We start from the raw sequence: 12,474 nt of genomic DNA on the forward strand, positions 1-12,474 counted from the left end.
TAGTCGGGGGTGGGGATTAGTCAGGGGTGGGGGGGTTAGCCAGGGCGTGGGGGGTTAGTCAGGGGTGAGGGTTAGTCAGGGGTGAGGGTTAGTCAGGGTGTGGGGGGTTAGTCAGGGTGTGGGGGGTTAGTCAGGGTATGGTGGGGGGGGTTAGTCAGGGCGGGGGTTAGTCAGCGGTGGGGGTTAGTCAGGGGTGGGGGTTAGTCAGGGTGTGGTGGTTAGTCAGGGTGTGGGGGGAAGGTTAGTGAGGTAGTCAGGATTCCAGGGTTTAGTCGGATGGTCAGGAGGTGTAGTCGGGGTGGTCCAGTGGGGAGCTGGGTGGGGTGGGGGGTGGGGAGGGGGGAGCGGTGGCATCACTAACATAGTTACCCAGGAGTTAGAACTGGTTTTAACCCTTCTAATTTTTCCTGGAAACTTCATTGGCAATTCCTGTGCAGTCCTTGCATGGGGACTTCTCAGGGGTCTCACAGCGCATCTTCCGTGGTACCTCCAGAGTAGGACTCTCCGGAGAATTGAAGATCTGGGCCTATATATTTTCCAAAATAAACTCTAAAATGCTATTTTGAAGCTTGTCAGTGTAGAAACTAAATTTTTGAATAAGCAAATGAATAACTCAATAAGGAAAATTACGTCGCCATCTAGTTCTGTGATTTGTCATTTCCTCAACTTAATCTTTTTTTGGCTTTTTTTTCACGATGATGTGATTCAACAGGAAAAGATTGCGAGCTGCAAATGAGATGTTAATGGGCTGCCTGCCGCTCCGGAGCTGTGAATTTACCAAGCCATGTTCTGAAGAATACAGAGGAACTCCACCACTCTTCTTCAAATAGTGCTGTTGGATCTTTCTTAGCGCCAGAGTAAACAAACAGACCTTGGTTTAATGTCACATCTGAAAGACCGCACCTCCAACAATGCAGTATTCCATCAATAGGTAATAAGATCATCAATACTCTCAGATTACCTATTCCTGGAATGGAAAATGGATCTTCTGGGCACTGCTGTTAAAAACCAGGGGGAGCAGTAGAGCTTTGTGCCTTTGGTTTATGGCTGTGTCCTTCCTTTGCCTCATGAGCATATGCTGGTTCGTGGAACTTCTCACATTTCAGGTGCTAGCCTAAGTGAGGGGGCTCAGTTAAAGGGAACTGTATCTTTAGGTGGGAAATGCAATAACACTTTCAAACTGTGAACAAGTGTCATATGATTAGATGTTATATGATCAGATGCCACGTAATCAAATTGCCAGGAATTTGTTCAACATAAGTTGGTAACCCTAATCTTTCGGTTGCTTCAAGTGGATATTAAAGAACCTATGGCGCTTCTCAAGTAAAAGGTTCTCGCAGTATAATGGCCAACATTCCTCCATCAACTAATGCCACCAGGAACAAATCAATTCTTTATTCCTCTCACTAACACTTGTTGGATCTTGATGTGTGCACAGTGGCTGTCACATTTGTCTATTTAGCAACAGTCACTGCACTTTATAGGAATGTATTGAAGCACTTTGAGGCACCACTTCAAGTGTATTTCATTGCTGATAAAGCTCTTTGGGACATCCTGAGGTCCAGAAAACCCCTTCAATAAACACAAGTTCTCCCTTCTTTCTTTCATTAAAATGACGCTACATTGTTGTAAAGTTCTAAATGCAAATTACAAGCAATTTTGCAGGGAAGCGATTGGCAGGTATAGAAATGAATTTACACCCAATCTCGTGGATTTCCCACAAGGTGCACTGGGTAAAATAACCACAAATGTTTCAGGTCAATGTCCTTTCGCCAGAACTAGATGTTAGAGATGAACACTTTTAAACAAGATTGATGTCAATGGAACAGAATATTAGTGAAGGACAGGATTCAAAACCATTGCCTAAGACAATTTTTTAACCTCCAAACCTATGTCTTAATACATATTACTCAATGCCTTTACACAAGCTGTTGGAAAGTGGCATATGTTATAGAATTATCCAATTATAACAGCCCTGGCCAGTTCAGAATCAAAGCAATGAGCATCTGGTGTGGTGGTTAAGCAGTAAGGCTTCTGTCTTGTAAACCGTAGAATGTGGGAGTCACCTCTGCCCATTTCTTCATTGGGATTGAATCTTTAAATTGAATAGACACGGCAGTATATAATGTTTAGTTTAGCTTCATGTAATTTTCAGAGTTATCATAATAGAAAAACATTCTTTTAATTTAAAAGGGGCAATGCCATATGGGGTTACAATACTATCCCTCTCGCTGGGACTTCAAATTCAAGTCCAACCTGACCGACAGACTGCAAGTCTCCTTGTGCCAGTTGTAAGGTTGAAGATTGGGGAGCATTTGTAAGGTTCTTCACACTGGTGGGGAAAAGTAGAGAATGCTCTATTTCACATCTGATTCATTACATAGTTAACAAAAGTAGAAGTGTGTTCCATCCCCTAAGATTGCACGGTTCTGGTTGGGATGAAGAGTGTATATATTGTGTGAAAATATATGGAATCACGGTTGTAAGGGTGGATGGACCGGAGGATCTTTTTCTAATGTCATTATTTCTATGTTTGCAGGGCCACAATATTTTCACTAGTTTCTAGTCAGATTGAAGGAGCATTGATAAGTGGAAGTTTAATCAGGGAAACACATTCTCTTCAACAGTTGTGAAGGGCAACATATCAGGGTGGAATAGAAAGAAAAAAAGAGTTTGCATTTATATAGCACCTTTCATGACTGCAAGACACCCCAAAGTGCTTTACAACCAATGAAGTAGTTTTGAAGGGTAGCCACTGTTATAATGTAGGAAAAGCGGCTGCCAATTTGTATGGCACAAGCTCTCACAAACAGCAATGAAATAAATGACCAGGTCTTTTATTTTAGTCATGTTGTTTGGTGCCTTTTGATGATTCTAACACTGATGCTTTGAACATTTCCCATGTTGAATGGTTTCCTTGGTCTTCAAGCTATTCAAAACAGTTTTGAACTTCCACTTTAAATTTTTCTTTAATTGAGCTCTCTGTATTGAGTAGCTCATAATCTAGTCTCTTTAATGTCCCTGTGTTTTTGAACTTCCTCAGTTTTATTTTGATGGCACAAACTAAAGGTGCATGTTCACTCCTGCAGTCAGCACCAAGGTAGGTCTTTGATTGTCAAACTGCATTTTGGAATTTGCTGTTTATTGTCACATAGTTAATTTGATTTCTGGTCATGTTGCCAGGACTTTTCCTGTTGTACTCCCTTCTTGGATGCTCCTTGAACCAGGCATTTAGAATAACCTGATCATTCGCTGTACACCAGTCGATCCACATTTCCCATCTTTCATTGGGATCACAAAGGCCATGAGGTCAAACAATAATTAACGACAGATGAAATGTTGGACCTGAGGGAGGAGAGGAGGAAGGTAAAGCAAATAGATCAAAGGAAATATCAGGAATTCAATAAAAAGATCAAACAATAATGTGTTGAAAAGAAGTGGTGAAAAGAAGTGAAAAGTGGTTGAACTAAAAACGTGAAGGAATAGAAAAATATAAAAACACAGATTCAAGAACAATGCATAAAGACATTAGGGAAATCACAGGAAAAATTGACTATGTCCATCTGTCGCATGTATCATAGGGAAATATGGTAAAGTTATCATGAAAAGTGACAAAGAGCTTACAAGATGGACTGAATACATACAAGACTTATTTGAGGACAAGACAAGAAGAAAAGCCAGCAATTAAGAAAAACATGGATGGTCCAAAGATCATGAAAGATGGAGTAAGAACAGCAATAAGTAAGATGAAAAACAATAAAGCCCAAAGGCCCAGAGGAAATAGTCACCAAACAAATTAAAAGTTTAGAAGACTTTGGAATAGACAAACCAATTCTTATAAAAACAAAAAGCTAAAAGCTACTGCGGATGCTGGAAATCCAAAACAAAAACAGAATTACCTGAATAATGCTGCCAGACCTGCTGAGTTTTTCCAGGTAATTCTGTTTTTGTTTTGGAAACCAATTCTTATCTCTAATGAAGTTTCGACACAGGAGAAATCCCAGACTTAAGGAAATCAACATTTATTGCGCTCCCTAAAATGCCCAGAGCAATGGAATGTAAACTCCATCACACTATCAGTCTGATGGCTCATGTTACTAAGGTCCTTCTTCGCGTACTGATAAATAGGGCCAGGAGCAAAATGAAGGCAGAAATTTCAGCTCTCCAATGTGGTTTTGTAGAAGTTAGAGAAACGAGAAATGCCATCAGAAAAAAAGATGTATTCATGTATTTTATTGATTATAGTAAGGCATTTGGTAAGGTGAAACATGAAGAACTAATGATCATGTTAGAGTCTCTTGATCTCAATGGCAAAGATCTTAGAGTGAATCACAGAATCACAGAATTTTTATCGGCACAGAAGGAAGCTATTCAGCCCATCGTGTTTGCACCAGCTCTTCAAATGAGCATTATAACCTAGTGCCCTTGCCCTGCCTTTTCCCCAAACTACTGCACATTGTTTCTATTCAAATAATCATCTAACGCCCTTTTGAATGCCTTGATTGAACCTGCCTCCACCATACTTCCAAGCAGTGCATTCCAGACCCGAACCACCCACTGTGTGAAAAAGTTTTTTCTCATAAAAGAAATCTTTATTGGAACAAACCACAGGCGTAAAAGTTGGGAATGTTCTAAGTAATTTTGTGAAGTTTGAAAGCGAGGTCAGACTAGGGTGTGTTTTCTCCCTAGATTTATTCAATTCGTATAGTGAAAATTGGTTAAAGAAATTAAGGAAAGCAACCAACTTAAGGAAAAAGCATATAACTGTGCAAAGGTGAGTGGCAGGTCAGATGATTGTTCAGAATATAAAGAATGGCAGAGAATGACTAACAGGTTAATCAGGAGAAAGAAATTAGAGTATGAGAGGAAGCTAGCTAGAAATGTAAAAACAGATATCAAGAGTTTCTACAAGTACCTTAAAAAGGAAAAGAGTAAGTAAAGTGAGCGTTGGTTCTATAGAGAGTGACAGTGGGGAGTTAATAGTAGATAATAAGGAAATGGTGGATGAAATGATCAAATATTTTGCTTCTGTGCTCACGACAGAGGATACAAAAACATTCCAGTAATAGCTGTAAATCAGGAGGTGGAAGGGAGAGAGGAACTTGGTGAAATTACATCATTGTGAAATGGTACTGAGCATACTGATGGAGCTGCGGGCTGACAAGTCTTTGGATCCTGATGGACTTAGTGTCTTAAAAGAGATGGCTAATGAAGGAGTAGATGCGTTCGTATTAATTTTCCAAAATTCGCTAGATTCTGGAAACGTTCCATCAGACTGGAAAATAGCAAATATAATCCCTCTATTCAAGAAGGGACAGAGGCAGAAAACCGGAAACCTAGGCCAGTTAGCTTGATGTGCAGAAGTTGTTAGAATCAATCATTAAAGAGGTTATAGCTGGGCACTTAAAAATACTCAAGGCAACCGGGAAGAGTCAGTATGGATTTGTGAAAGGAAAATCAGGTTTAACCAATTTACTGGAGTTCTTTAAAGGAGTAACATGAGCTGTAGATAAAGGGGAGCATGAAGATGTACTGTACTTGGATTTCCAGATGCATTGATAATGTCTCACATCAAACGTTATTGCGGAGAAGAAAAGCTCATGGCGTAGGGGGTAACATATTGGCGAGATTGGCTGGCTGGCAGAAAACAGATGCATAAATGGGTCTTTTTCTGACTGACAGGATGTGACGAGTGTAGTCCTGCGGGGATCTTTGCTGGGGCCCCAAATTGTTACAATTTATATCAATGACTTAGCTGAGGGGAGAGAAGGCATGGTAGTTAAATTTGCAGATGACACAAAGATAGGTAGGAAAGTAGATTGTGAAGAGGACAAAGGAGGTTGCAGATGGATATAGATAGGTTGAGTGAGTGGTCAAAAATAAGGCAGATGGAGTATAATGTGGGAAAATGTGAAGTTGTTCACTTTGGCAGGAAGAATAAAAAAACAGAGCATTACTTAAACAGAGAACAGCTGCAGAATTCCGAGGTGCAGAGGGATCTAGGTGTTCTAGTGCATGAGTCACAAAACGTTAGTATGCATGTACAGCAGGTAATTAAGAAGGCTAATGGAATGCTATATTTTCTTATGAGAGGAATTTAACATAAAAGTAAGGATGTTATGCTTTAGTTATAAAGGGCTGGGTGAGACCATGTCTCGAATACTGTGTGCAATTTTGGTTTCCTTATTTAAGAAAGGATGTAAATGCGTAGGAGGCGGTTCAGAGGAAGTTTACTAGACTGATACCTGGAATGAGCGGGTTGTCTTGTGAGGGCAAGTTGGACAGACTGGGCTTGTTTCCACTCGAGTTTAGAAGAGTGAGGGGTGACTTGATTAAGTATATGAGATCCTGAATGGTCTCGACAAGGTGACATGGAAGGGATGTTTCCTATGGTGGGTGAGTCGAGATCTAGGGGGCACTGTTTTAAAAGTAGGGGTCATCCTTTTACGACAGAGAGGAGAAGAATTTTTTTCTCTCAGACGGTTGTGCAACTTTGGAACTTTCTGCCTCAGAAGGTGCTGGAGGCGGGGTCATTGAATATTTTTAAGGTAGAGGTAGATAGATTCTTGTTGGGCAAGGGAATCAAAGGTTTTCGGGGGTAGATAGGAATGTGGAATTTGAAACACAAACAGATCAGCCATGATCTTAATGGATGGCAGAGCAGGTTCAAGGGGCCGAATGGCCTACTTCTGTTCCTATTTCATGTGCTCGTATGTTCGTAAGTAGACAGATTGAAGACCTTTCTGGATTATTAGTTGGAAGTTACAACCTTAATGATATAAGATACGCCGATGACACCTTTCTTATTACCAACTCTAAGGAGAAACTGCAAATGATTTTGGATGGAGAAATGAGTGAAAGTGAGAAGAAAGAGCTGAGCATAAATTGTAAGGAAACAAAATGTCTAGTAGTGTCCAAAAAGAAAATCACACCAGAATGTAAGATCACAGTGTAGAATGAAAAGATCTAACAGGTTTGATTAACATTTTGACACTTCTATATGTTAACATCAGACAGAAATTGTGACCAAGAAATAAGACAAATGATTGGAATGGCCAACTATACATTTCAAAAAATGAAAAAGATTATGATCAACTCAAAATTAGCCATGAAAACAAAGCTGAGAATCCTGCAATGCTACATCACAACAATTTTGACATACGTAAACAAGTGTTGGACAATCAGTGAACCAGTGCAGTGAAGAATTGAGGCTGCAGAGATGTGGTTGTTGAGGTGAATAATGAATAATGATATCTTGGACAAGTCACATTACCAATGAAGAGGTGCTAGTAAAATCTGAGATCAAAAGATCTCTTGGTCACCATGATCAGGAAACGACAGTTGGAATTTCTTGGGAATGAAATATGATGTCATGATTTAGAAAGTTCGATGCTGATGGGAAAGATCAGTGGTAAAAGAGATTGAGGTAGACAAAGAGCGATCTTTCTAAAGAGCCTGGCAAATTGGATGAACATACGACCAACGCAGATGATCCATGCATTTAGAGCAAGATTAACGTGGAGCTGCATGGACACAATGCCCTCTTAGGGCATGGTATGTGAAGAGAGAGAGAGAGAGAGAGAGAATGTTGTTTGAGGGATAAATCTTTTCCGGGAAGGGGGTTGGGGAGGAATAAACCTCTGCTCTTTTGAATGGTGTCATGGAATCTTTTGTATCCAACTAAAAGGCCTGATGGGTTTCCACTATCTCAGCTGAAAGATATGATGCCATCATATCACTGCACCGGAGTGTCAGTGTAGATTATGGGCTCCAATCTCTGAAGTGAGACTTCAGCATACAACCTTCTGACTCAGATATGTGAGGACGAACAGGTTATTCTAGTCTATGCCTGATTGTCTTTCCATGATTAAGGAGTGTTTGGGCTGAGGTCATCCCCGCCCATAGGCAGCAGTGTGTGCGCAATCACTGGTGTTATGTTGGCAAAAGGTGCCTGCCAGTGGTGCTGCTGAGTCCGAGTTGAAGGCAGACTCGGAGATGCCGAGTGTTTCCAGAAAGAGCCGAGTGAGGCTCAGTGAACAGAATCGGAGCTAAGATAAAAGCAAAATACTACGGATACTGGAAATCTGAAACATAAACAGAAAATACTGGACAAACTCAGCAGGTCTAGCTGCAGACAGAGTTAATGCTTCAAGTCTGTATGACTCTTCTTCAAGAGCTAAAAAGAAGTAAAAATGTGATGGATGTTATATTGTTTAAGAGGGATTGGAGCAGGTGGAGAAAATAGAAGGTCAGGGATAGGTGAGAACTAAGGAGAAATTTGACAAAGATGTCATGGACACAGGACAAAGGGAGTGTTAATGGCAGTGTTAAAGATTAAAGAAGGTGCTGATAGTGGCATAAAGATAAGATAGCAGAAGAAGGGTCAGCGCTCTTGAAAGCAAAATATAAGAACAAGTTACAGATGGCACTGTTGGGGGGTGTATGGATAAAAAAAAATTAAATGAATAAATAAATAAAAATAAGAAATAATTGGATTAAAAAAGGGTAAGGATGGAGGAGACAGTTCGTGGTCTGAAGTTCTTGAACTCAATGTTAAGTTCAGAAGGCTGTAAAGTGCCTCATCAGAAGATGAGGTGCTTTTCCTCCAGTTTGTGTTGGACTTCACTGAAACATTGCAGCAGGCTAAGGATGGACAGGTGGGCATGAGAGCAAGATGGTGTGTTGAAATGGCAAGCTTCATACTTTTCACCCCACCAGCCTCCGCATTCAAAGGATCATCCTCTGGCATTTCCGCCACTCCAGCATGATGCCAGCACAAAATACATCTTCCCCTCACCCACTTCCCCGTCAGCATTCCGTAGGAACTGTTCCCTCCATGACACCCTGGCCCACCTCTCCATCACCCCCGTCTCCTCATCCCTTTCCCACAGCACGTTCCCATGCAATCGCAGAAGGTGCAACATCCGCCTCTTTACTTCCTCCTTCCTCACCGTCCAAGGCTCCAAACATTCCTTTCAGGTGAAGCAGCACTTCACTTGTACCTCCTTCAATTTGTTTCACTGTATTTGCTACTCCCAATGTGGTTTCCTCTACATTGGACAGACTAAACGCAGACTGGGTGACTGCTTTGCAAAACACCTTCCCTCAGCCTACAAGCATGACTCAGACCTTCCTGTCACTTGCCACTTCAACACACCATCTTGCTCTCGTGCCCACCTGTCCGTCCTTGGCCTGCTGCAATGTTCCAGTGAAGTCCAATGAAAACTGGAGCAACAGCACCTCATCTTCCGACGAGGACTTTACAGCCTTCTGGACTTAACGTTGAGTTCAACAACTTCAGACCGTGAACTCTCTCCTCCATCTCTACCCCTTTTTTTAATCCAATTTTTTATTTTTATTGATTTATTCATTTTAAAATATTTTTTTCCTCCCTCCACGCCTCCTCACCCCCCCTCAAATCCCGGCCAGCTGCAACTGGTTCTTATGTTTTGCCTTCACAGAGCGCTGACTCTTCTGCTATTAACACACATTCTGCTATCTCACCTTCATGCCACTATCAGCACCTTCTTTAGTCTTTAACGCTACCATTAACACCTCCTTTCTCCTGTGTCCATGGCCTCTTTGTCAAATTTCTCCCTAGGTCCCACCTGTCCCTGACCTATTTTCTCCACCACCTCTTAACCAGTGTAAAATCCATCACATTTCAACTTCTCTTTCGCTCTGAAAAAGAGTCACACGGACTTGAAACGTTAACTCTGTTTTTTCTCACCATAGATGCTGCCAGTCTGCTAAGCTTTCCCTACATAATAAAAAACAGAAAATGCTGGAAACACTCAGCAGATCTGACAGCGCCGGCGCGGCGAGGAACTGGGTTAACGTTCCGAGCCCGTACGTCCCTTCCTCAGGAGAAGCTGGCCGAGTGTTTCCGGAAAGGGGCCGAGCGAGGCTCGGTGACAGGGGAACCCGGACTCGGAGCCGCCGAGTGTTTCCGGAAAAGGGGAACCCGGACTCGGAGCCGCCGAGTGTTTCCGGAAAAGGGCCGAGTGTTTCCGGAAAAGGCGGATCCCGGACTCGGAGCCGCCGAGTGTTTCCGGAAAGGGGCCGAGTGTTTCCGGAAAAGGGGAACCCGGACTCGGAGCCGCCGAGTGTTTCCGGAAATGGCCGAGTGTTTCCGGAAAGGGCCGAGCGAGGCTCGGTGAAAGGAACCGAAGGGGGAACCAAGCGACGAGTGTCTCCTCAGCGGCGAGTTTTAGAGCTCGGGTTCAGTCACCATGGGAGCCTGCCTAGCACTCTGTTCCGTGGCCAGCTGTGTGAGTACCTTTACCCCCGGGGAGCGTTCCGGGCCGAATGGTGGGGCTCGGCTCCTTGTTCTATCCCCTTCAGTTCGGCTTCAGGAATGTGGCGGCGGAGCGGGCCTGTTCCCATGGATTCCCAACTGTAAACTCCTGGCTTTGTGTTGGATTTGGCGACCAGAAGTCACAGCCCCCCACCCCTGGTGTTTCGTGTAACGTTGGCAGAGCTACCTCCTTATTTCCAATTTAAAAGCTGCATTTAACGATCAACTTTCTCCTCAGGAGCTGGGAATTTGCACAGTTGAACTGGAGACAGGAAAAACTCGGCAGGTCTGGCAGCATCTGCGGGGAGGGGGAGACAGTCACTCAGCGTTTCCAGTCTTCTCCAGCTCTGACCTGCTGAGTTTTTCCAGCTGTTTTTTATTTTATTTTAATTTCAGAGATTTCCAGCATCCGCAGTGTTTTGCTTTTTATCTTGGAGCTTTTCACTTGCTGCTTGAGGAAGTTGTAGTCAGACCAGCAGCGTTGGTTTCCCCGTGACGTTTGCCTTATTTATTTTGTTTTTTTTTTGTTTTTGGTTGTAATTTTGCTTCTTTTTAAGTAAGGACACTTTTTTTTTTGTTGTGATGTATTTTGTGAACAACATTTTATTTGTGGGTGAATAAGGCGGCTTTGCTATTTTCCTGTAGCTTAAGTCATGTCGTTTGAGATTTGTATCATCACAGTCAGGTGCTTAATTTGGCAACGGGAAGACTGTGCCCTTTTAAAGGGACACACACCACTCTTAACGAGCTATGAGGAATACTCGTTGGAGTTAAGTGCGAGTTGTTTCTGACTTGTAAACACTGTTCGTGGTTGCAGCTCACGTGATCTTATTTACTTCCCCTTTGTCCTCCCGAGGGATGTCTGACATCTGCAGCTGAGTGACTAAGATTGGGGATTCAGGACTGTATTGCTTCAATCTGGGACATTGTGTCCATCACGATCTGGCTTCCATGTTTACTTGAGTGATTTTATTCTCTTTCTCTTACTGACCCCGTCTCCACCCATCCCCTCTCTCTCTTCCCCCTCTCCCCAGCTATCAGTCAATGGAGCTGTCTAGATTTGCCTGTATGCAATGTGTATTATTAAACTGGGTTATCACAGTAAATTAATTTTTACAGTACAAAAGTTAGAATTGATTTTTATCTGAATTATTTATTTATCTGAAAAGGTATGATTTCGCAAACTGTTCCCAAAATGTTATCAAATAGCACTTGGTATTTGCAGCACAGAAGCAAGCCATTTGGCCCAACAGCTCCGTGCCTGTGTTTGAGCTTCCACTTACCCTTATAATCCCCTCAATTTATCCTTCTATTCATTTCTCCCTCATATGTTTAGCTTATCCTTCAATCTCTCATCACCTCAACTATTTCTTGTGGTATTGAGTTGCACTCTCTGAGTCAAGAGGTTTCTCCTGAATTCTCTATTTGGTTTATTAGTGACTATTTTATGTTCATAGACATTAGTTCCGGATTCTTCTGGAAATGGAAACATCTTCTCTACGTCAACTCTATCATCTTTAATTATAAGATCTTTATCAGTTCACACCTTCAGTTTTTTTCTGCAGTGAAAAGATCCCCAACCTATTGTAGCTTTCCTGAAGGTATAACAACTTCTGAAGGTATAATAACTTCATTCTGATATCATCCTAATAAAACGATTTTTGAACCTTCTCCAGTGCCTTAATATGTTTTTTATAATGCAGAACTGTACAAAGTACTTCCGAGTGTGGTCTAACTAAGGTTCTATACAAGCTTCACGTCACTTATCTGCTTTTCAATTTTATTACTGAAGGAACAAACACGTTTTTTAAATAGCTTTATTAATCTCTCATTATTTTTAGTGATATGTGGACCCCTTGATTCCTCTGCTCCATTTTACACACTTGTGTTCCAAGCAGTATGTGATCCCCTTATTCTCCTACCAAAACGTACCACCTCCCATTTATCCATGTTGCAGTTCATTTACCAATTGCACATCTATTCTGCAAGTTTTTCTGGATTTTGTCACAGTCCTTTTCTGTATTAAGCATACTCCCAAATTTGGTGTTATATGCAAATTTTGACATTGTACTTCCAATTCCTGAGTCCAAGTTGTTTGTCAGGAGAACACTAGTGGTCCCAGCACCAATCATTGTGTAACACCACTTCCCAACTTTTACCAGTCTGAGTAACTACCT

General features: G+C 42.0%; 1 protein-coding gene and 1 long non-coding RNA gene across 2 annotated transcripts in view; one reads left to right on the plus strand and one right to left on the minus strand.

Moving 5' to 3' along the window:
- Window positions 1-3,121: 3,121 nt before the first annotated feature.
- On the minus strand, window positions 3,122-10,565 carry LOC144695986 (uncharacterized). The gene is made up of 2 exons (XR_013580044.1): window positions 10,485-10,565; window positions 3,122-3,345 (listed from the first exon to the last, which is right to left on the minus strand). It is a non-coding gene; the product is annotated as an uncharacterized LOC144695986 (long non-coding RNA).
- LOC144695985 (serine incorporator 1-like) overlaps window positions 10,154-12,474 on the plus strand; it is a 37,899-nt gene continuing 35,578 nt past the window's right edge. Inside the window, exon 1 of the mRNA XM_078567126.1 lies at window positions 10,154-10,271. Coding sequence (XP_078423252.1) covers window positions 10,233-10,271 — 39 coding nt within the window. The 5' untranslated portion in view covers window positions 10,154-10,232. The remainder of the gene's footprint in view (window positions 10,272-12,474) is intronic.

This window comes from Cetorhinus maximus, chromosome 21, assembly GCF_964194155.1.
Source record: "Cetorhinus maximus chromosome 21, sCetMax3.hap1.1, whole genome shotgun sequence".
Lineage (NCBI taxonomy): Eukaryota > Metazoa > Chordata > Chondrichthyes > Lamniformes > Cetorhinidae > Cetorhinus > Cetorhinus maximus.